The sequence below is a fragment of the Phyllostomus hastatus genome, unplaced genomic scaffold, assembly GCF_019186645.2.
Source record: "Phyllostomus hastatus isolate PE091 unplaced genomic scaffold, TTU_PhHast_1.1 phas_contig_16, whole genome shotgun sequence".
Taxonomy (NCBI): Eukaryota; Metazoa; Chordata; class Mammalia; order Chiroptera; family Phyllostomidae; genus Phyllostomus; species Phyllostomus hastatus.
In genome coordinates, this window is record NW_025333643.1 from 1,193,516 (window position 1) to 1,218,718 (window position 25,203).

Below are 25,203 nucleotides of genomic sequence, written 5' to 3' on the forward strand. Positions count from 1 at the left end.
GGGTGATGCTCGACTGAACTCCCAGGAAACAAGTCGCTTATTTCTAGAAGAAGGGCTCCAGTGCAGGAAGAGTGAGGGCTGCAGTTTCCGTGGCAACCCGTTTGTTTCTCAACAAGAGCATCCAGCCAGGCTTCTGTGTATGAGTCACACCCCAAGTGTTTTGTTTGTTTCCCTGGGATAAAACTGATTCATAATGGCTCCTGTCGATGATGAAATAGTATTTCCTTGCTTAAACATAGAAGAAAAAAAAACTCTGTGTATAGTAAGTTCCCAGCCTACGTGAAAACTAATGTCTCAATGTGTGTACAAATCACTATCATTGTGTTTTCTTAGCTGACATAAAATCTGAAAGAAAATGTACAGCTGAGCCTTTTTAGATAAATGCTTTATTTTTTCTCAAAATGTTATTTCTCCTGAATATCCATAGTGCATAGAGCTTTATGAAATTGATCCAGTAATGAACAGATTCTGTTTTAACAATGATCCACTTTTACTAGTACTTCTTTAATTCTGAGAGGTTTGCCTTTTTGATCTTCCTGATTTTGGTTCTGAATTCTAGTCTTCTGTCATCATGAAATGTAGCTTTGAAAAGTAGGTCCCAACAATGCCACAATCTGAGATGACCTGTGCTCGCCATACTATAAGGGACAGCATTCAGCAATATTAGTACACCTGACCAAGGGAAAATGAGTGGCCTGGCCTGCAGAGAGAGGGTCCGAAGTCTGCAAGACAGGCAAGAGCACAAACGTCTGACAGATGAAGATCTGCCTGGAAAAAAGGACTGGTGCATTCCTCATGGGCCATGGTCTGAAAAATTTCCCAGTTGTTTCTAAAGAAAACTCATTTCCAAAAATGGGAAGAACCAAGTCTAGGTGCAGGAGGGTCTCTCCAGGGTAGTGTTCTGTAGCTCAAGGCATAGGGTACGGGAGCAAAAAGCTTCGAAGGCCCACCCTATCAAGTGGTTATGACGAAGTCTAGGCTCAGACCAGACCTGCAGCCCCACCTCAATCTGACCCTCTGTCTCTCAGATCCTTGTCTGCCCCACCCGATGCCTGTTTGCCTTCTCAGCGGAGATGCTGCCAGCTCTGGGCCTGGGCATCCCCTGCAGCACATGTGGGGCCCGCGGGGCAGAGCCTATCACGAGGCTGCCACTCATCATAGCCTCTCAAATGGGAACAGGTGGGAAGCTGCCGCCTTTTCCCTTCTGGTTTTCTTAGGGCACTTTGCCTTCTGCTCTTCCTTAGCCTCTCGGTTTTGGGGCCAGGAAGCAGCCAGGATCCTGGCCGTTTCTGCCTGAGAGCTGGTTCCTTCCTCTTCATCAGAAGAGAGTCCACCTTCTGCTGCAGGGGGAACTGCTGCCTCACTCTGAAGAGGTGAGGACAGTGGAGGGAAAACACAGGCCACAGGTCAGTGACTCAGCAGATATGAGGAAGCACCTACCTGAGACATTAACTCTCCCAGCAATGGCCTGCCTGGAGGTGTGTGGCTCTGGAAAAACAAGGACACTGCGTGGGGCTGGAGGAGATCCAAGGCCTGTCCTCTCGTGTCTTCCTTAGACTGGGGACTCACTCACCCAAGCAGGTATTGGTAACTTACAAACTGAGGGAATGCCAAGATGTCTAGGCAGGAAACTACCCTCCAGGAGTGTACAATCAAATCGAGGAGATCACTGTGCCCAGTGCTTTGAGGAGGCATTCCCTGGGCCGGCTGGGGCAGGGAGCTGAATGCAGAGGGTGAAAGGAACAGTCAGGCATGAAGCCAGGTGAAGGGGTCAATGAAGGAATTTGGGGAAGGAGCACGACAAGCATATTTTTTAAAAGCAAACAGGCACCATGTGGCATTGGAGAGGCGTGGTCACAGCTGCTTCCGGAACACATTTCTGCTGTCTCTGACCCCGTACCGATCACTCTGTGTGTGAGGCCTACGTGAAAAAATTCACGCCTGTGTCCACAGGCTGGCCTGCCAAATGGCAGGTGCTGTGAGAGTATTTCTGGTGTCAGGGATGATCGCAGGCACTGGGAACACCACAAGGCTAAGAATGGTGGGTCAAACACAGAAATACAGGAACCCATCTCTTCCTGTAGGGTTAGCGCCACATCAGGCACTCACTCACTCGTGGCAGACAGAGGCAGAAAAGCGGGTGTTGGGGCAGGGCCAGGGGCCAGAAGCGGCAGCTGAGGCTGACTCCAGGGACACCTCTGCCAACAAGTAAGGACACAGGGCCTGGGAGGGACAGGTCTGTGGCATTCAAAAATAAAGCTGATGGACCTACGGCGATGTCCAGGCAGAACGTGGGCCAGGATTGCTGAGTCGCCCCCTCCCCACCCCAGGCTGTCCTCTTTACAAAGGACGCACACTGACCTTGTCCCCATAGCGCAGCTTCAGCCTCTCCCTGATGAGCAGCCCTTTAACCAGCAGCTTCCAGTTCCCTACAGCCCGCTTCTCCCTTTTCTGCAGCAGAAACAGGTTAGGCATAAAATGTCCAGTACTGCCATTTTCAGGAAAAATATCAATATGGAACCTGTGTACATATGTATCTATATAAAGTATTTTAGGTTAAAAGAAAATTTAACTATACCAAGTCTGTTTTAAAATTTGAGTGACTTATAAGAGGCATGAAAGGCATCAAAGACAAAAGCCTCTTTGTAATTGTTTCCGACTCTAAAACTTCTAGGGGAAGAGGTTCTCCACACCTGGACCACAGGCAGTTCCTTTTAACAGAGGCAGGTGTCAGCAGTGGGGCAGCTGTCCCTGTAGCTGGGATCCAGACAGCTGACAAGCAATAGATGTAGGCAGACAGTGGGTTCTGAGGTGTAGGCAGGGCCATCTTATCCAGTGCTGGTGCCCTGTGGTGCCTTCCATGCAGTCAGGGAGCCAGAGCGAGCTTCGGAGTACATGGACTCTCTCCTTTTATAGCAGTTCCAAGTGAGGCACCTGTCTCCCCTGAGTGCCCACTTCCCCCAGCCACTCTGCTTCCCCACCTCAAGCCCCACCCAGGCCAGCCCTGGCCAGGCTGCTCACCTCCTTCTCCTTCTTTTCGATGAGTGCCTGCTCATTTTCCCAGGCGGCCAGGAGCACATCTTTGTATTCCTCGCAGACTACATACCCGTCAGTTCTGTGGGGAGGCAACATGGGTGGTCTTCTTCGAGCCTGATTCCTGCTCTGGCCTCTCTTCCTCCCATTGTGGAGGACAGTGGGCCGCACCTAAGCTCTGAAGGATTCCCTGTGTCAGCTGGTCCACAGTCCTGGACACAGCTGCTCACAGACACTGCTCATGCAGAAGGCAGGCCCGTGGACGCTGGCACTGCCTACGAACTGGGATGAGCCCCTCCCCACCCCCACCCCATGCAGGCAAAGGTCACTAACCAAGAATAATGCTGACCCTACTAGGTCACCTGTGACCACCCCCAGAAAACAGTGTTTTAGTCTAACATGATTAGATGCTGGCTTCACTGGTTTTTCTGCCTCTGAATGGAAGCCAGAGTAAAGGTGTCAAAAGTGTAAAAGGTAAAGTGTTAAGGTTCATTTTCCAAGTTCAGAGTAAAACCTGGAAAATGAGACACACTGGGCCTCAACTCCCACCAACCCCACATCAATTTCCCGCCCCCTTCACGGTCACCTCCCCGCCCCTCCTTCCAGCCTCCATGGAAGATGCTTCACGCACATGGGATGGGAGTAGCCCCTATGGAAATCGAAGCCAGTGATGGCCTGAGCACAGTCGATGCCCAGCTTACGAGCCACACGGTGCAGGTTGGGCAGATTCAGTTGGACACAGCCAACGGGCATCATGCTGGGCAGGAAGAGGTACACGTTCCCAAATTCATTCCGGGGGACCTGCAGAGGGTAGCATGCCAGGTCTGGCCAGCTGCAGAATAAAGCTGCCTGGTCCTGCCCCCACCGAGCGCTGCCCTTACCTTTCCACCCACGGCCACGGGTGGCTGGTACTCCTCTGTCTGCCACCTGCCGAACAGGCCCAGGTCATTTTGGTCCTGCAGCTGGGGCTCAGCAAGGCGGGCTCTCCGGGCCCGGTTGGAATAGCCTTTCACCATCTACACCAGAGGGAACAGCCAGTTTACAACAGAGGCTACCACGTCCTGAGTGCTGACTATACAGTATGGCAGGCACTGTGCTCAGTGCTCTGCACCTGTTACAAAACAAACAGCAGACAAACCCAAGATGGGGGCGCATTCTATTCCCTTTATGAATACTAGAGCTACTACCCCCAGCTAGTGCCCCGCTGTAGCTGATATCAACAGAGTGCTCCCTGTCCCAGGCTCGGTTTTCAGTCTTCTCCACATTTAGTATTTTGAGATTGCGGCTGACTGCAGGTAAATGAAAGAGCAGAAAGCAAAACAACAGACAAGGAGAGATTACGGTTCTTTGTTCTAAACTTTCATCACTGAAAGGGAAACTGACACTCGAAAATGATGTGACTTAAGATCTCATGGCCAGGTGAGCGATAGGGCCAGGGTTCCATTCCAGAAAACTAATTGTGCCATGTACCCTGGCAGTTTGAAATGCCGAGCACACCCCTACATCTGTCTGACGGCCAATGCCAAAATTCTCCCTGGGGAGTGAAGGGCAAAAGGGATGGAGGACTGGCGAGGAGGAGGTGGTGGAACCTCTACGTGGAGGCATGGCACAGGCGTGGGCTACGGACTGGCTCCTGGGCCTAAGCTGCCTCTGGCACAGGTGTTGGCAAACCCTTTCTGTAAAGGGTCACAGGGTCACATACAGCATATTCTTTATTTCTCTCTTTCTAAAATCCATTAAAAAATGGAAAAAGCATTCTGAGACTAAGGGCCCCATGAAAACAAGACCCAGGCTGGATGTGACCTGTGAGCTGTACACTTCTGGCCGCTGTTCTAGGGACCATTCCTGCCACGGTCTCTGGGCACACCACCTGTCACCACTGTGCGGCTCAGTCCCTTTCTAAGGGAGCCATCCATCCAGTGCTGTTCAGGAAAGACCCAATGTGCACCTACTACAGACCACACAATGACACCAGTCACAGGGGCAGTCTTTGTTTTTAAGGAGCGCCAAGAGAGACAAGATTACAAGTCAGAGTGAAGAGTAAAGGGCCCATCCCTTTACTCTTCAGAGGAGGATGTTCACCACCCTGAGAAGGGGGGTTAAGACTGACTGTTCAAGTGAAATGGGCTGTGGAGCGAGTGAGGTGTTTGGTGCTGTGCATATCAGGACAGCGGAAGCTCTGGCGCTCAGGAGGAAACGCGGGCAATGGAGCACCGCAGGTCCCGTGACACACGCAAGATGTGGGACTCTGGGTGGGGTGAGGTGGGCTACCCGGGAGGTGTCACATGCACTCTGTGTTTCAGAAAGATCCCATGATGGCCATACTGGATATGAACTGAAGGGCTGCAGGTGGCTGTAATCCAAACAAGAGAAGAAAAGCAGGAGTTGGGAGCTGTGACAGCAGGTTTCAGAACGAGAGGAAGACTTGAGATTGGGGTTTATACCATAACTGTGCTAACATGATAGCCATCAGACATCTGAGATGTGCCTAACAGCAAATGAGATGCACTCAAAGTAAAATACTAGATTTCAAAGCCTTAATAGAAGGAAAAATATGTAAAACATCTTAACATTCCAAAATATTACATGCTGAAATGACAATATTTCAAATATATTTGAAAAATGTTTAAATTATATTTTATTGATTATGCTATTATAGTTGTCCTGATTTTTCCTCCTCTGCCCCCCTCCACCCAGCACCCTCTACTCCCTGAGGAAATACGCTCACTATTGTTCATGTCCATGGGTCACATGTGTATGTTCTTTGGCTACTCCCTTTCCTGTGCTGCACTTTACATCCCCATGGCTCTTCTGTGACTACCTGATTGTACTTCTTAATCTCCTCACCTCTTTACCCATTCCCCCACAGCCCTCTCCCATCTGGCAACCATCAAAACACTCTCTGTATCCATGATTCTGTCTCTGTTCGTGTTTGCTTAGTTTGTGTTTTAGATTCAACTGCTGAGAGACATGTATTTATTGCCATTTTATTGTTCACAGTTTTGATCTTCCTCTTTTTCTTAAGTCCCTTTAACATTTCACATAATAATGGTTTGGTGATGATAAACTCCTTTAGTTTTTTGTCTAGGAAGCTCTTTATCTACCCTTCTATTCTAAATGATAGCTTTGCTAGGTAGAGCAATCTTGGCTGTAGGTCCTGGTTTGCATTATTTCTTGCCAATCCCTTCTAGCCTGAAAAGCTTCTTTTGAGAAATCAGCTGACAGTCTTATGGGAACTCCCCTGTAGGTAACTGCTTTTTCTCTTGCTGCTTTTAAGATCCTCTCTTTAACCTTCGGCATTTTAATTATGTGTCTTGGAGTGGGCCTCTTTGCATCCATCATAATTAGGACTCTCTGTGCTTCCTGAACTTACATGCCTACTTCCTTCACCAAATTAGGAAAATTCTTTCACTAGATTTTGAAGTTTTTTTCAAATAGATTTCCAATTTCTTGCTCTTTCTCTTCTCTTCCTGGCACCCCTCTAATGTAAATGTTGTACCTCTTAAAGTTATCCCAAAGGCTGCTTATACTATCCTCCTGTTTTTTGGATTCTTTTTTATTCTGGTTCTGATTCATTGTTTTTTGGTTCCTTATGTTTCAAATCATTGACTTGATTCTCAGCTTCATCCACTCTATAGTCGTTTCCCTGTAAATTGTTATTTTAATTAGTGAATCCTTTGTTTCTCACTGGATCTTTTTTATGCTGCTGAGGTCCTCACTAAGTTCCTTGAGCATCCTTATAACCAATGTTTTGAACTCTACATCTCATAGTTGCTTACCTCCATTTCATTTAGCTCTTTTTCTGGAGTTTTGAGCTGTCCTTTCATTTTGGTCATGTTTCTTTGTCTCCACATTTTGGCAGCCTCCCTGTGTTTGTTTCTATGTATTAGGTAGATCTGCTGTGACTGTGTCTTGGTAGTGTGGCCTAATGTAATAGGTGTCCTGTAGAGTCCAAGGACACAGCCTTCCCTATCACCCAGGCTGGGTACTCGAGGTGTGCCCTTTGTGTGGGCCGAGTACTCCCCCATCTTGTAGTTGAGCTTTGGTTGCTGCTGGCAGGTTAATGGGAGGGATTTGCCCAGGCCAGTCAGCTGTAAGGGCTATCTGTGACCATTGACCACCAAACTCTGCCCTCCATGGAGGGTCAGCTGTGTAGGGGCAGGGTGGTCGTGGTCTGATGTGGTCTGCAGCTGTCCCCTGGGTACACTGGCCCTGGGGTTTCTCATGTGGTGCAGACCAAGGTCAGCCTCCACCTGTGTTTTGCCTGGGGCACCCTGCCTTAGTTATAAAGCAATCTGAGATGGCTGCTACTTGTGCTTGGCTTGGAAATTCCCAGGGGAAGCCAAGCTGTGAATCTAGGCTGGCTGCTGCTAGTGCGGGGCCTGGGGCTCACTGAGGACAGCTGTTGCTTGTTTGATAGGATTTAGGAAGTTGTGAAGCATGAGCCAAGACCAACCATTCATATGGACAAGCAGTCTGGGTGGGGCAGAGTCTCTAGGGATCTACAAGGTGGGTCAAACAGTGTTAGCCAGGTTGATGGAGTCTCAGATATGGCACCAGTTTACTAACTCTGTGGGGTGTTTAGGAAAGGGACACTGGCCTCTGTTTGCCTCGATGCCACACACTTCAGTTTCTCCCTGTATGCCCCTGGTGCCTTTCAAGCTGCTACCCTGATAATAGAGCTCAGACGGCATGAGTCTGAGCAGGTGAGTACACATGTCTGGGTTCTTGAAGAGGTACTGCTTGAGGCTTCAGAAATTTCTTCCACTCACTCAGTCCCCACTGATTTTTGTAGCCATAAGTCTTGGGGACTTATATTCTTGGCACTGGAACCTGGGCCTGGTGTGAGGCTGGGACTCCTCACTCCCGAGACATCCCTCCTGAATTTTTATCCACCACACGTGGGCATGGGATCAGCCCATTCTGCATCTGCGCCCCTCCTGCCAGTCTGGATGGGTGTGGTTTCTTTAATTCTGCAGTTGTCAGACTTCTACTAGATTTCTGACAGTTCTGAGTGAGGTTGTTCAATATTTTAGTTGTAATTTTGATCTATTTGAAAATATGTAAGCATATTAAAATTCTGTTTCTATTTTTAAGATTTTAATGTGGCTAGTAAAAAATTTAAATTTGTATTTCAATCGGACAGTGCCACTCCGGGATGAAGAGACTGGTTATTGATGAGGAGGATAGAAGAAAGGAGAAGGTCTGTGGGAAACCCCAGCGGTCCTCCAGGTCCAAGCAGGCAGCACAAAGCGCCCACGCCTGCTTCTGGCGTGATCCGCGCCCAATGCCTGCAGCCCCTGCCCACCCAACTGAGGCCTCTCTACTCCCCGTCCCGGAGCCTTACCACCCAAAGGACTCCTTTTGGGGTCTGATAAAAAAGAACAAATGTGTCTCTGTGACCGGCCACTGTCCTCCCCTGGTTAAACAGGGCTGGGTGTCCCGGGATAAGCTGTTGTGGTACTGTACTGAATCATGTCCTGTGGGCAGCTGACCTGACTTAGCGCAGCGGTACAGTGGGAGAGAACTAACACTGGAGCAGAGGCAGGGCCTGGGACTGTGTATTCCTATCCTGGCCCCAACCCCCTCACAGTAAGAGTCCCTCTGCAGCCTGCAGGGGGAGAGGTAAAAGTCACAGCAGTGCAGACACAGATCCTTACCACTGAGCACTGGGTGTTGCCAGTCCCCTAACTGTGAGACCTTGGACAAGTGATTTCCACTTTCTGAGTTCCCGTGTTCTCATATGTAAAATAGGCATCATAATGCTAACTCTATGGCTGTTGAGACTCGGTAGAGAATGTATACGTGCAAAATGCATGGTAAGTTACCAAGTGGAATGATGTCAATGACTGGTGACTGTGTCCACAAAGAGCAGGGCTGCGGCCTCTTAAAACAACTCAGTGACACAGCTCCTACCTACACAGCGCTTAAGTACACACCAGGAATCTGAGGGTTGCTTTTTGACTGATTTCTGGCATGCTCTGGAATACCCATTTCTTACAAATTCCTTATTAAAGTAAGACATTTATATGCATTCCTTCTCCTTTAATCCTTCTCAAGCTAGACAAGGCAGACCTGGATTCCTATCCTGGGCACATATTCAGCAATCCTTAGTCCCCTCTCCTCTTCCCTGAGCTGTTCGACTAGGCCTTGGTCCCGAGCCTCCCCACTGCCCTCAGGGTGCCCCTTCCGCCCCCTACCCCCAGCTCTAGTTACCTTGTAGGGCACTTCTCCAAGCCTCACCACTCTTCCTTGTTTCAGCCATGTGTCCCTGGAGTGCAGGACATGCACACAATCCCTACCAAAGCCAACAGAGGGAGACAAAGGACAAACTCAGTTCACACCCTGCCTAATGGAGCACAGTATGGGGAGGAATCCCAAGCACCCGGGTGCTCATATGACCTCCCAGAAGGAAGAGCACAGCCTGGGATATTCTTCTGAGGCTCTGCCTCACACCCTGGAGCAGGCTCTGCTCCTCAGGGAACCAGGGGACCTGCCTCAGACAGACAGTTAACTTGGGACTTCCTGTCTTTGCAGGTGTGAGTACACTTAGAAACCCTGACCTAAATGGAGTTACTGTGTCTGTCTTGGGCTTCATGCCATACTCTCACCCCCAACCCCCTCACAGTAAGAGTCCCTCTGCAGCCTGCAGGGGGAGAGGTAAAAGTCACAGCAGTGCAGACACAGATCCTTACCACTGAGCAAGTGTCTGCCCAGGTGTGGTCTGCTGCTAAATACCGTGGAGTGTCCAGAGAAGGAGTGTGAACCCAAAAGACTATACACAAATTATAATTACATTAGTAAATTATCATGGAACTAAGGTTCATGTCCATGGAACGGTCAAGTAATTCCTGGCACCCTGTGATTATTGGGAAAGATTCTCTAGCTTCACTGTCCTTCCACAGCTAAGAGATATGCCCCAGCCTTGCAATTCTACTTGCACGCCCATCTCTTCTTTAGGTTGTAGCCCTGAACTCTCTCTGCCCAGAGAGCAGGGCTCCATGGAGCACGGGCACTAAATTTCCTGCTAGTGCAGAAATCAGGCCCTTCACCTACCTGCTAGTCTGAGGCTGATGTTCAGCATAATACCACAGCCCTGAGTGAACCACCTCTGTGCCACCTCCTAGTGGGGTGACCATGGACAAGTCACTTTCCCTTCTGAAGCCTCAGAACCCTCCTCTACACTCAGGGATAATGAGCTCTGTCCTGCTGCCTCACAAGGTTGCTGGGAGGACCAGACTCTTTCCAGGTGCTAGAGCAGCACTTCTCTGCCCACAGCCTCACTGTCCAAGCTGAGCACCCTAGCCACGCTCTCACTGCAGACTGCACACCTGATCACCCAAACCAGTAATTACATCATGGGCATCAGGGAGGAGTGGACATCTCCCAGGAAAGCAGCAGGCAAGTGGACATACACCTCTCATAGTAAATCTCCACCTCTAATCACTTCATACCCATTAGGATGGCTATTACCAGAAAAAGAGAAAGCAAGTGTTGGTTACAGATATGGAGAAACGGAAACCCTTGTGCTCTGCTGGTAGAATTATAAAGTGGGCAGCAGTACATCAGTTCTACAAAACGTAAAATGCAGAATTACCTATGATCCAGCAATTCCACTTCTGGGGCATATACCCCAAAGAACTGGAAGCAGGGTCTCCAAGAGATAATATACTCCTGTGTTCATAGCAGCGTTACTCGCGATGGCCAAAAAGAAAAGGCAGTACCAGTGTCCACCCATGGACGCTAATCACATAATGACAAACACTGTGTGGGTGCACTTACATGAGGTCTCTAGAGCAGCCAAATTCACAGAGACAGAGAGAGGGATGGTGGTTGCCAGGGGGTGGGGGGAGGGAATTTTGGAGAGTTAGTGATTAATGGGCACAGAGTTTCACTTGGGAAGATGAAGTTCTGGAGATGGGTGGTGGCGATGGTTGCCCAACAGTGCCAGTGTACTTAATGCCACCGAACTGTACACATAAAATAGTTAAATGGTAAATTTTGTTACACGTTTTACTACATTCAAAAATGTTCACTTCTAATGCTTCCCCCTGTGACTGACCTGATTCCTGTGAACCACCCTGGCATTCTCTTCCCACCAGACTTCCTGGCTCCCACCCACCTGAGGAAGCCTGTGCCTTTTCCTCTATCAAGGCGGCCTGGGCTCTGGAGGTTTTGACTGTGGGCCACTGAGGCCCCTGACCGGCGTGATGCTTTCTGATGTGGACCAGAAAGCGCCCACAGAGACCCTGGACAGGGCACCTAGCCTGAGTCCTGCAGGACTGACATATAGAAAGTAGTCCCGGGTCACAGGACTCAAACCATCTATTCATGGGGACTTTCCTCTATTTGCTTTTTTTCCTCCTTCTTTTCCCATTTTTTAAGAACATCTATTTTTTCATCTTGTATTCCAATGTTTTTAAAAAAGATCAGTTTTGTTTCTACTGCTATTTAAAAAATTTTCATTTTATTTTTAGAGAGAAAGGAAGGGATGGGGAAAGAGAGAAATATCAATGTGTAGTTGCCTCTCATGTGTCCCCCAGTGGGGACCTGGCCTGCAACCCAGGAACATGGCCTCACTGGGAATCGAACCAGCGACCCTTTGGTTCGCAGGTTAACACTCAATCTACTGAGCCACACCAGCCAGAGTTCTACTGCTATTTCTTAAAAGTTCTGCTTCTACTTTTATTTTTTCCTCACCTTCAATTTATATTACGAATTTTTCAGTTTTAATTTTATACATATTTTATATTCATTTTCTACTTTTACTTCCTTCACTCCTTCTTTGGTAATTACTTTTTACTTTGGGTAAAATATACACAACATAAAATGTATCATCATAATTATTTTTAAGCTCGGTGGCACTGGGGACACTCACTTTGTTGTGTGACCATCCCCACCATCCATCTCCAGAACTTTCTCATTTTCCCAAACAGAAGCTATACATACATTAAAATATCAAATAACTTTAACGTTCATCAAATCCTTTCTTCTTTCCTTTTGTATGTTTTTAGCTTGTATTTGAGGGGTGTGCTTACATTGTCCTATGTAAACCTTGTTTGTCCACTTTTTATACTTCCCCTACAACACCCCCGCCCCACTTATCTTTTAATCCTTGTTGTTTTAATTTCCAAGCTTTACTCTCCTCTACACATCACCCCGCACAACAGCACACATACACACAACAAAGCTCATTCCATATGACAAATGGGATGAATGCCATTATCAGCCCTTTGCCCCAGAAGGCGGCTGATAGTCCCAGGCCATCACGAAGCCCGCCAGGCCACTGCACGCACCTGGAGTAGACAGCTTCCCCACGACAATATCCAATGATCGAGGCTGTCTCAGGATAGATGGCCTCGTATTTCAGGAGATGCCTCCTCAGGGCATATAGAGGGTGGTTCTTATATGTGCCAATGACACAGGGCAAAGGCTGGTCCAGGTGCTTTGCCTGAAACTGGAAAGGCCAGAGAGACAATGTTGAGCATGTGTTTTATAAGAGGAAGTGAGGTTTGAAGTGGGCAATCCTCAGACCAACTTGTTCAGAGAAGAGACAGCAGAGCAGAGGTTTCTTAAGCACCCAAAACTGTAACACTGTCCCGGCTGGTGTGGTTCAGTGGACTGAGTGTTGGCCTGCAAACCAAAGGGTTTGATTCTCAGTCAGGGCACATGCCTGGGTTGTGGGCCAGGCCCCCAGTAGTAGGGTGCGAGAGGCAACCACACACTTTCTGTCTTTTTCTCCCTTCCTTCCTCTTTCTCTAAAAAATTAATGCCCACCCCCCAAAAAAAACAAACCCAAAACCAACCCCAACCAAACAAAAAAAACACCCCTGTAACACTGTCTTTGTAGCTCTGGTGTTAAGTAGGTTTTAGATAAATCAAAGCTAAGAAAAATCAAGTATTTCTGTGGCTCACAGCAACTTTGCAAACTCATCTAACCTATTCCTTAGCCAGCCTTAGCAGATGAATTTCCACCCTTTTAAGGAGCTTCACAGAAAAAAAAACAGTTTTCTTCAGGAAAGAGGCCTTATCTCAAAGTGACATCACTATTCTGCAATGTGGGTTTCCCTGACAACTCTCACAGGACAGCAAAATGATGTTCACACTCTGTGACTGTTTTGAGTTTCCTCTGATACATATTCTCTTAGCACTTCTTTGAGGAATCTGATCTTCCAGTGGACAATTCCACGGCTGTAATTCACATCCTACTCACCAAGGTCTCCTACCCTGCCCCTTAGCAGCTCTTGAAAACCCTCCAATGCATCAGTGAGGACCTGCAATGTGGCACAGCCAGGAGTAGGCCAGACCCTCCCTGGGGTTGGCTCCCAGGACAAAGACTTTATTTAATTAGGCTGGTCACAATGCCATCTGCACAAGTCCCATTTCTTCGGCCATTTTTCAGTAACACGAACTGGGAACAGCCCCAGAGGAAACTCTCAGTGCAGGCTGAACCGCACTGTTACAGAAAATGCTAAATAAACCCACGCTCCACCCATTCTGAGGGACTGGGCATAATTCTTTGGCAAATCTGGGCATATTCCCATGTGGAGATGCTAAGCACCACCAACACCACAACTGCCGTGCACAAGCAGCCCAGGCCCTCCTCCTGAAACCAAGTGACAACACTGTTCTGTTTCAGCTTAGGAGCCAGCTTCCCAGTGGGCCCCCTCCATAGACGGAAGGTACGCCTCATTCTCAGTCCCTCCCTTCCCAGGAGATGAGTGTTCTACATCCGGGGAGGGCTGTCTGTGTATGTGCTTGTGTGAGTGCACACAGCCAGAAAAGAGGACGGGGGAGGGGAATGATCATATTAATGAGTTCTTTCTTCTTTCACTCAGCATGACTTACATGACTTCATAAATATTTTAAAGCTCTAAATTTATAACTGGGCGATAACCAGAAGTATACAATCTTAAAAAAACCAGACAGATCTGGGTTTAAATACCAAGTCAGTTAATGTCTTGGATCCTAAATTCTTAACTGGTAAAATTAAGGCAATAATAATCCCAGCTTTACAGTGTTAATAATAACTAATGAGATAAACACTAAAAATACCAAACACAGGCTGGGCATACATACAGTGCTCAAATATGGAAATAATTTTAACAATTCAATGGGTCTTTGAGCCCATGGCAGCCGAGGCCTTACCTCCAAGTCTTCTTTCTTTTCCCTTTCCACCAGTGGGCTCTGGTAGGGTCTCAAGGTTTCAGCCCACCACTTGGCATCAACTCGGCACTTGCGGGTCACTGTCATCCAGACTGGGTCATACCTCTGGGTGACATCCCGGACCCAGCCATCATTGTCAATGCCCACAACGTAGGTCATGGGCTTGGTGGCATACTTGTGACATGTCAGAGCCTGGCCTACCACACCATGCACACAGTCCACACACACCCACTTTTCCTCCTGCTCACAGAACACCTCTAGCCACTGGTCCACACCAGCTGCTTTTCCTCTTTCTGTCCCCTCACCATCGCTGGACATTTTCTTGCTTCTCTTACTCTTAGTGCTCGAAGAGTTTGTAGATGCTGCTGGAAAGCCAGGGTGCTTATGTTGGCTTCCATGTTGGGTCCTGGATTTACTTTTTGATCCTGCCTTTGTCCCTTGGGAGGCTGGAGCCCTCCTCTGCTTTGAAGGACCAGGCTCAGAATCCTCATCAGATGGATGATGAGTTTCCCCACTGGAGAGCTCAAAGTCAGAGGCACTGCTGGCCTTGTTACTCCCACTCTCCTCCTCTTTATAAGACACCCTGGAGGCCACCCGCAGCTTCCGGCCACGAACGTGTCTCTGGGTCTCCTCCTCCTGCTCTTCCGCCTGGTCCTCCTCTTCCCCACCGGAGGAGGACTCTCTCCGATTCTTCCTGATGGCAGCTGCCATGCTCCTCTTCCCTTTGGCACTTGGACTGCTAGTGTCCTTAGAAGAAGTGTTCTTTTTTCTGGTTCCTCTGCTGTTCTTCGGTTTGGTCTGGTTTTCTGAAACTAGGCTGGACGTTTCTGAGGAGCCTCCAGGACCCTCTGTGGATCTCTCTTTAGGTTTCTTTCCCTTAAACAGAACAGAAATTTTGCTTTTTCTTTTTTGCTAATGATAGGCTAGAGACCCTGTAACCTAACAGGCCTGAGTCACTGGCTAGAGAACCAGTGGACACAAGCTGTCCCCAGCTCAGACAGAGATCAACTGGCTATCCTTCTGGGTCACAGGAAAATATCTGCTAAAATCTACAGCACCTTTAATAAGGTCACAATATAAGTCTCTTTACTCTCAAGTGTGGCACGAGGAAAAGCACAGGATGTGGAAACAGACAAACCTGGGTTTAAAGTTGTTTCTCTGGCCAAGATGGAGGTGTAGGTAGACACACTATGCCTCCCTGCACAACCAAAATAAGGTCAGCAACAATTTAGAAACAAGATAACAACCAGATCTGACAGAAAATTTAACTGTATGGAAGTTGGACAACCAAGGAGTTAAAATATACACATTCACCCAGGCCGGTAGGAGGGGCGGAGTCAGGAGGGGCAGTTGGGCAGCCGGGCAGAGAGGGGTCATGGCACAAAAAGTGGTGGCACTGGGTGCGTAAGGCATCCCGGGCGCAAGACGGAAGTGGGCCAGGGGGCTGGCAGACCCAGTGAGGCAGCGACTGTAAAGTGAGGCACTGCACACAAGGCGCCTGGCTGTCTGGGCCACATTCGCGTGCAGATAAACCAGGCGAAATTGGGCAGTGAGACAGACTGCGCAACCCAGGGTCCCAGCACTGGGAAATAGAACCTCGGGACATTGATTGAAAACACCTGTGGGGGTTGATGTGCCAGGAGAGACTCACAGCATCACAGGAGAGTTTGCTGGAGAGACCCATGGGGTCCTAGAATGTACACAAGCCCATCCACACGGGAATCAGCACCAGAAAGGCCCCAGTTAGCTTGGGGGAAGCAGCGGAAGGGACTGAAATCCAATGGAGAGAGGAGCAAACGCCATAGTTTCCTCTCAGACCCCACACCACATACAACATCACACCACAGCGACTGGGTTGCCCTGCCCTGGAGAATACCTAAGACTCCGCCCCTCAGTACATAACAGGCAAGACCAGACCCCCCCGCCCCCTGCAAAAAAGGCTCAAACGGAAGTACAAATCAAAGCGCCAAAGCCAATACTTTTAAGTGACTAAGAGATAGCCAACCTATCAGATGCACAGTTCAAAGCACTGATGATCAGGATGCTCACAGAATTGAATTTGGTCGCAAATTAGATGAAAAAATGAAGGCTACGATAAGAGAAATGAAGGAAAATGCACAGGGAACCAATAGTGATGGAAAGGAAACTGGGACTCAAATCAATCGAGTGGACCAGAAGGAAGAAACAACCAATCAGAAAAGAATAAAGAAACAAGAATTCAAAAAAATGAGGAGAGGCTTAGAAACCTCCAGGACATCATTAAACATTCCAACATCCAAATTATAGGGGTACCAGAAGGAGAAGAGGAAGAGGAACAAATGGAAAAATTATTTGAACAAATAATAAAGGAGAACTTCCCCAATCTGGCAAAGGAAATAGACTTCCAGGAAGTCTAGGAAGCTCAGAGAGTCCCAAAGAAGTTGGACCAAAGGAGGAACACACCAAGGCACATCATAATTATATTTAGCCAAGATAAAAATGAAAGAGAATCCTAGAAACAGCAAGAGATAAGGAGACAGTAACCTACAAAGGAGTTCCCATCAGACTGTCAGCTGATTTCTCAAAAGAGACCTTGCAGGCAAGAAGGGGCTGAAAGGAAGTATTCCAAGTCATGAAAGGCAAGGACTTACATCCAAGATTATTCTATCCAGCAAAGCTATCATTTAGAATGGAAGGGCAGATAAAGTTCTTCTCAGATAAGGTCAAATTAAAGGAGATCATCATCACCAAGCCCTTATTTTATGAAATGTTAAAGGGACTTATCTAAGAAAAAGAAGATAAAAAATATGTATAGTAAAATGACAGCAAACTTACAGTTATTAACAACCACACCTGAAACAAAAACAAAAACAAACTAAGCAATCAACTAGAACAGGAACAGAACCACAGAAATGGAGATCACATGGGAGGTTAGCAACAGGGGAGTGGGGGAGGAGAAGAGAGGGGGAAAAGGTACAGAGAATAAGTAGCATAGATGGTAGGTAGAAAATAGACAGGGGGAGGGTAAGAAGAGTATGGGAAATGTGGAAGCCACAGAACTTACAAGTTTGACACATGGACATGAACTAAGGGGGTGAATGTGTGTGGGAGGGGGTGTGCAGGGTGGAGGGGAGTGAAGGGGGAAAATGGGATAATTGTAATAGCATAATCAATAAAATATATTAAAAAATAAATAAAGTTGTTTCTCATGTTACATGAATTAGGTAAATTATGTCACCTCTGAGCCTCAACTTCCTCAGCAACAATACTATTCACCTTGCACTTAATGCATTTTGCAAACAAATATCGATGGACTTTAATAAATTATGGTATTAATATAGAAATTATTAAAATCAATTTTTGGACCATCAAATTTCAGACAATGCCAACACCCCAGTAAGTACAGTGTTCAGCCTCCTTCTTTGAAGACTACAGAATTCAGTGCGGGCTGGGAACCAAAGTGTCCCAGGTTCGATTCCCAGCCAGGGTACACTCCTGGGTTGCAGGCCATAACCCCCAGCAACCGCACATTGATGTTTCTCCCTCTCCCTCTCCCTTCCCTCCCTAAAAATAAAATAAATAAATAAAATCTTAAAAAAAAAGACTACAGAATTCAAAGCCCTTCATCTATCATCGGCCACACTGCTGGTGAGGACAGGCACCATCCCACTGTTTTCCAGGACAGAAACTACAGCACTGAGGAGCCAAGACCTCCTACAGGCCCTTTTGCACATGCAGAGATCAGGCTGCTAGAATATCCACTCATGTGTCCAATCTGCCAACACAGGGTATGTGCAAGGCAGGTGCAAAGGAACCCATGCTCTATTTTATACTGACCTTTAAAAACAGTCTAATGAACAATTTTTTTAAAAGTCTGATAACTTCTCACTTCTCCCTGACCAACTACCCTTTTCTCTGGAAGCCCCAAGAACCTCACCTTGGCTGCTGATAACTTCAGAGGAATTGGCTGGAGAGATAATACCAGTCGGGTTGGAAGCTGTAGGGCCCGGAGAATCAGTAACAGTATCTATAGTGAAAAAGAATTACATATTTATTCCCAGAGAAGGATTAAGGGTTTAATTAAATGTTGCTTATTGTGGTGCTTATTTATAACAGGGAAAAGTTAGAATCAACCAAGCTGTCTAAAAATAGGAGTCTGGAACCCTTGACACTATTAAAAATGATGCAGAAGAGATCTAGCTTTGTAGAAAAATGGGAAAATGTTCACCATCTATTGAAGAAAAAGAAAAGTTTGTTTTTAAAGTGCAATGTTAATTTTTTAAGAAAAAAATTGTATAAACATATATGTGTATTTGTAAAAGGACCCATATATTGGGTTATGGCTGTTTATATGTGGTGTTTTTTCTGCTAACTTTCTGTACTCAACATATGTTATGTCTGTGATTAAAATAATAAAATACCACTTTGGGAAAAAAAATATAAAACACCATTACCATCAGATGACCAAAGTTTACTTCTTATATTACATTTTCCCCACAATGAATCTTTCAACTAGAGGCTATGTTTCCTTTTTTTTTTTTTAAGATCTTTTTCATATATACTTTATTATTTTTAAAAAAAGATTTTATGTATTTACTTTTAGAAAGAAAGGAAGGGAGGGAGAAAGAGAGGGAAACATCAATGTGTGGTTGCCTCTCACGTGCCCTCCCACTGGGGACCTGCCCAGAACCCAGGCATGTGCCCTGACTGGGAATCAAACTGGTGACCCTTTGGTTTGCAGGCTGGTGTTCAATCTACTGAGCCACACCAGCCAGAGATAGAGGATGCATTTCTAAACGTTCTGCTAACTTCTAAGGATGGGAGGTTCCTCCAGGGAATTAACCTCCAACACAGCAACAGTGATAAAACACCTGAACAAGATCTTCCTACACAGACCTCAGGCTCCCAACATTTCTCAGGCCTACTGAGAAAGCCAAAGGTGAAAAGGAAAAATAAGAAGGCAGGTTTTCTATGAAAAGCCACATTATATTGAAAAAAATAATTGCCCTGACTGGCATGGCTCGGTGGGTTGGGTGCTGTCCTGAAAAGCAAAAGGTCACTGGTTCGATCCTTGGTCTGGGCACACGCCTGGGTTGCAGGCCAGGTCACTGTTGGGGTGTGCGAGAGGCAACGGATCAGTGCTTCCCTCCCTTCCCTTCTCTCTAAAAATAAATAAATAGGATCTTAAAAAAAAAAAAAGAAAAAATTACTTTTGCCTTGCTTTTTCTGGAGGTAAGAATGGAGAAAACATCAAAGAAACCCAAACTGAGAGACAAGCTACAACACTCCTAAGCAGCACTCTTCAAGCCATCAAGGTAAGGGGGGACAAGGGAAGACTGAGAAACTGACAGAGTGGATGAGACTAAGGAGACGTGATGATTAAATGCCATGCAACACCTTGGGTTAGACCTTGGGACAGAAAGAGGGCATTAGTGAAAAACCTTGAAAAATCCAAATAATAGCTACAGTTCAGTTGACAACATACAATCAATTAGTTGGTATAATTATTATTGTACCAATAATAGTTTGTGTACAGCATGGCATAGAAGCACATATGTAAAAGTCTGGATAACTGAGTACTCACCTAGATTTAACTAAGTATTCACTGGAGCATTCAACTAGCTGAGTGACTTCTCTAAACCTAGATTTCTTCATTTGTAATAACCCCTGCCGTGTCTTCCTCACAGGATTACAAATAAGATCATGTATAAGATACCACTCTAGAAGGAATCCAGCGCTACACAAATATGCATGGTCATCACCTTTAATAAGTAATCTGTCAGTGTACATTGGTGCCAAGAGAAAAAAAATTAAGATGCAAAGGCATTCAATTCCTATACAGAAAATAAGATAAATGGATGAAATGGACAAATCCTAAAGATACTGAAATGACCAAAAATAACTCAAGAAAAAACAGAAAATCTGAATATACCTTTAACAAGAAATTGGGACAGAAATAAAAAAAGCTCCCCATCAAAAAAAGTCTAGGACCAGGAGAGTTCTACCAAATATTTAAAGAAGAATTAACAAGAATCCTTCTCAAACTCCTCCAAAAAATAGAAGAGGGAACACTTCCTAACTCATTCTGTGAGGCCAGCATTACCCTGACATGAAAGCCAGATATCACAAGAAAACTACAGACCAATATCTTTTATGAATACAGATGCTAAAATCCTCAACAAAATACTTAGCAAACCAAATCTAGTAACACATTAAAAATTGGATTTCCAGCCAAGATGGAGGTGTAGGTAGACACACTGTGCCTCCTCACACAACCAAAAGAAGGACAACAATTTAAAAACAAAAACAACCGGAACTGACAGAAAATTGAACTGCATGGAAGTCCAACAACCAAGGAGTTAAAGAAGAAACATTCATCTAGACCAGTAGGAGGGGCGGAGACGGGCAGCCAGGCAAGGGGACTCTAGGCAAGGTGGTGGCTGGAGGGCCAAGGAGGGCAACGCTGCAGCTGGAGGACCTGGCAAAGCAGCGGCTGGTGGAGTGGGTGGTCCCACATTCATGTGCAGATAAACTGGGAGGAAGAACTGGGGAGCAAAACAGACCGAAGCAACCCAAAAGTTCAGTGCAGAGAAATAAAGCCTCAAACCGCTGATGGAAAACACCTGGGGGGGTTGAGGCGGCAGTGGGAGAGACTCCCAGCCTCACAGGCGAGTTCATTGGAGAGACCCACAGGGTCCTAGAACATACACAAGCCAACCCACTGGGGAATCAGCACCAGAAGGGCCCAATCTGCTTGTGGGTAGTGACTGAAAACTGGCAGAGAGCACAGCAAGTGCCATTGTTCCCTCTAGGACCCCTTCCCCACATACAGTGATGTGGGTTGCCCTGCCCTGGTGAACACCTAAGGCTCCTCCTATTATTGCTGAGACAAAAAAAAAATGGCCCAAATGAAAGAACAGATCAAAGTACCATAAAAAATACAACTAAGCAATGAAGAGATAGTCAAACTATCAAATGCACAGTTCAAAACACTGGTAGCAGTATGCTCACAGAATTAGTTGAATATGGTGGCAAATTAGATGAAAAAATGAAGGCGAGGCTAAGTGAAATAAAGGATAATGTACAGGGAACCAACCGTGACAGGAAGGAAACTGGGACTCAAATCAATGGAATGGACCAGAAGGAAGAAAGAAACAACCAATCAGAAAAGAATGATGAAACAAGAATTCAAAAAAATGAGGAGAGGCTTAGGAACCTCCAGGACATCTCTAAACATTCCAACATCCAAATCATAGGGGTATCAGAAGGAGAAGAACAAGAGCAAGAAATTGAAAACTTATTTGAACAAATAATGAAGGAGAACTTCCCCAATCTGGCAAAGGAAATAGACTTCCAGGAAGTCCAGGAAGCTCAGAGTCCCAAAGAAGTTGGACCCAAGGAGGAACACACTGAGGCACACACCAAGGCACATCATAATTATATTAGCCAAGATTAAAGATAAGGAGAAAATCTTAAAAGCAGCAAGAAAAAAGTAGACAGTTACCTACAAAAGACTTCCCATAAGGTTATCAGCTGATTTCTCAAAAGAGACCTTACAGGCCAGAAGGGGCTGGAAAGAAGTATTCCAAGTCATGAAAGGCAAGGACCTATATCCAAGACTGCTCTAACCAGCAAAGCTTTCATTTAGAATGGAAGGACAGTTAAAGTGCTTCTCAGATAAGGTCAAGTTAAAGGAGTTCATCATCACCAAGTCCTGATTATATGAAATGTTAAAGGGACTTATCTAAGAAAAAGAAGATTAAAACTATGAACCGTAAAATGACAACAAACTCAGTTATTAACAACCACACCTAAAACAAGAACAAAAACAAACTAAGCAAACTAGAACAGGAACAGAATCACAGAAATGGAAATCAGATGGAAGGTTATCAGCAGGGGAGGGCAGAGAGGAAGAGTGGGGGGAGAAGGAACAGAGAATAAGTAGCATAGATGGTAGGTAGAAAACAGGCAGGGGAAGATTAAAATTAGTGTAGGAAATGTAGAAGCCAAAGAACTTACATGTATGACCCATGGACATGAACTAAAGGGGGGAATGTGGGTGGGAGGGAGGGTGAAGGGTGGAGGGGAATAAAGGGGGGGAGGGGAATGGGACAACTATAATAGCATAATCAATAAAATATATTTTAAAAATTTATTGATGTTTGCATGTTGACCTAGTAGTACACCATGACCTTGATGAACTTACGTATTTCTAAGAGAAGTACAAAAGAAGTACATAAGAAGAACTTACGTAGTTCTAAGAGATTTTCGGGGTTTTTTTCTGTAGATGTCTTGAGATTTTCTATGTATACAACAATGTCATCTGAAAGTAGAGGCAGTTTTTCTTTCTTTCTTTCTGATTAACATGTCTTTTATTTCTTTTTCTTGGCTTATGATACTGCTTAAAAATTCCAGGACTATTTGGAATAAGAGCAATTACAGCAGATATCTTTGTCTTATTTCTGATCTTAGGAAGAAATTATTTAGTATTTCACTATTAAATATAATCTTAGTTGTAGGTTCTTATTAGGTACTCTTCATTAAGTTAAGTTAGTTATCCTCCAACCCTCAATTACAACATACATGTTTTTTCTTTCATGAATGGGTATTGGGTTTTATCAAATGCTTGTTTTATTTCAATTAATATGGTCATACAATTATTTTTCTTTAGTCTATTGATATAGTGGATTATATCAAGTAAATTTGAATGTTGACATATATGGAATAAAGTCTACCTGTATTTAATTTCCTTTTTTAAATATGCCATTTTATATCCAGTTTTGTTCTGATTCAAAAGGTTTCAAAAATATACGGTTGTATTCTGTTTTGAGTATTTCTTATTCAATAAAATTATACTGGTATTCTGTGTTTTATAATTTAGTGTGCTCTTTAGATTTAATATATATTTTAGAATAAGTATTTGGTTTACATTGCAAAAAAAATTATACACCATAAAAATGGGATTTAGTCTCAGGAATGCAAGGATGGTTTAACATAAGAAAATCAATCAATGCAAAGCACTATATTGATGGAATAAAGAAAAAAACCACAATCATCTCAAATGGCGCAGAAAAAGCACTTGACAGAATCCAACACAGTTGCATGATAAAAACACTCAAAAAACAAGAAATAGGGGGAAACTTCAACACAACAAAGAAAACTGATTAAAAACCCACAGCTAGCAAGATATTCAGCAGTAAAGAATGAAAGCTTTCTCCATCCCCAAGACTGGAAACAAGACAAGGATGCCTGCGTTTACCAATGCTATTCTAAACTGAACTGGAAGTTGCAGCCAGAGGAATTGGAGAAGAAAAAGAAACAAAAGGCATCCAAGCTGTAAAAGAAGTAAAATTATCTCTATTTATAGATAGCAAGATCTTATACATAGAAAATATGAAAGAATGTACAAGAATGCTACTGGAGCTAACAAGTAAATTTAGCAAAGTTTTAAGGTATGAGATCAACATAAAAAATCAGATGCATTTCTGTTCACCTGCAATGAACAATCTAAAAAGGAAATGAAGAAAACAGTATTATTTATGATAGAATAAAAAATACCTAGGAAAAATTTAACTGAAGTGATAGACAAATACACTGAAAACACCAACATACAGCATAAAGAAATGAGACACAAAGTAAATGGAAAGGTATCCATGTTAGTGACCTGGAGGACGTTAACACTGTCTTGCCAGCAACGCTACCCAAATCAATCAACAGATTCAATGTAATCCCTATCAAAATCCCAATGGCCTTTTTTTTTAATAATAGAAATGAAAAAGTAGTTCATCAAATTCATGTGAAATTGCACGGGGCCCTGAATAGCCAAAACAACATTGTAAATAAAGAATGAAGTTTCACTCATACTTCCTAATTTCAAAACTTACTACAAAGCTATAGTACTGGCATAAGGAGAGACATGTAGACCAGTGGAATAAAATTGAGAAGCCAGAAGTTAATCTATACATCTATGGCCAGTGGATTTTGGACAAGAGTGCCAAGACCATTCAATCCCCATTGAAAAATTTCTTGTTTCAAAAAGTAGAAAAAATAATTCAACAAACAGTTGAAAGAGTCTAGTCCTTCAACAAATAGTGCTGGGACAACTAGATACCCACATGCAAAAAGAATAAAGTTGAACACCTACCTCACATCACATACAAACATTAACTGAAAATGGATAAAAGACCTATATCTAAGAGCTAGAACTGTAAAACTCTTAGAAGAAAATATAGAAGGAAATCTTTATGACCTTGGATTTGACAAAGGAGTACTAGATATGACACCAAAAGTATAAGGAACAAATGAAAAATTTTGACTTTGTCAAAATTAAAACTTTTCTACATCAAAGGACTTTATCAAGAAAGTAAAAAGACAACCTATAATGCGAGAAAATATTTGCAAAGCATGTATCTGATTGGTGTCTGGTACCCAAAATATATAAAGAACTCTTACAACTCAACAACAAAAAGACAAAACTCAATTAAAATATAGGTAAAAGACTTGAATAGACGTTTCTCCAAAGAAGATATATAAATGGCCAATACACACATGAAAATACGCTATCATTAGTTATCAGGGAAATGCAAATCAAAATCACAATGAGATACTACTTCATATCGATTAGGATGACTAGAATAAAAACGTGCAGCCTTGGCTGGTGTGGCTCAGTGGATTGAGTGCCGGCCTGAGAACCAAAGGGTCAGTGGTTTGATTCCCAGTCAGGGCACATGCCTGGGTTGCAGGACAGGTCCCCAGTTGGGGTGCACTAGAGACAACCACACATTGATGTTTCTCTCACTCTCTTCCTCCCTCTCTCTCCCTGTCTAAAAATAAATAAATAAATCTTTAAAAAAAACATGGAAAATTACAAGTGTTGGTGAGAATTTGTAGAAATTGGAACCCTTGGATATTGCTAGTGGAATAGTGCAGCTGCTGTGGAAATACATGGCAGTCAAGTTTAACCTCCAATTACCCTATGGCCCAGGAAATCCACTCCTAGGTATATACCCAAAAGAACTAAACACA

The 25,203-nt window shown here is 44.8% G+C and overlaps 1 protein-coding gene across 2 annotated transcripts in view; it reads right to left on the bottom strand.

Annotated features, from left to right (window-relative positions):
• Window positions 1–369: 369 nt before the first annotated feature.
• XPC (XPC complex subunit, DNA damage recognition and repair factor) overlaps window positions 370–25,203 on the bottom strand; it is a 42,207-nt gene continuing 17,373 nt past the window's right edge. The window contains exons 8-16 of one of the 2 annotated variants that reach the window (XM_045832334.1): window positions 18,116–18,205; window positions 14,182–15,075; window positions 12,330–12,490; window positions 9,250–9,331; window positions 3,915–4,049; window positions 3,665–3,834; window positions 3,022–3,115; window positions 2,362–2,451; window positions 370–1,365 (exon numbers count right to left, since the gene is read on the bottom strand). In XM_045832334.1, coding sequence (XP_045688290.1) covers window positions 1,156–1,365; window positions 2,362–2,451; window positions 3,022–3,115; window positions 3,665–3,834; window positions 3,915–4,049; window positions 9,250–9,331; window positions 12,330–12,490; window positions 14,182–15,075; window positions 18,116–18,205 — 1,926 coding nt within the window. In that variant the 3' untranslated portion in view covers window positions 370–1,155. Of the gene's footprint in view, window positions 1,366–2,361; window positions 2,452–2,514; window positions 2,908–3,021; window positions 3,116–3,664; window positions 3,835–3,914; window positions 4,050–9,249; window positions 9,332–12,329; window positions 12,491–14,181; window positions 15,076–18,115; window positions 18,206–25,203 lie in introns of those variants that run through there. The other variant, XM_045832335.1, reaches the window with a different exon arrangement.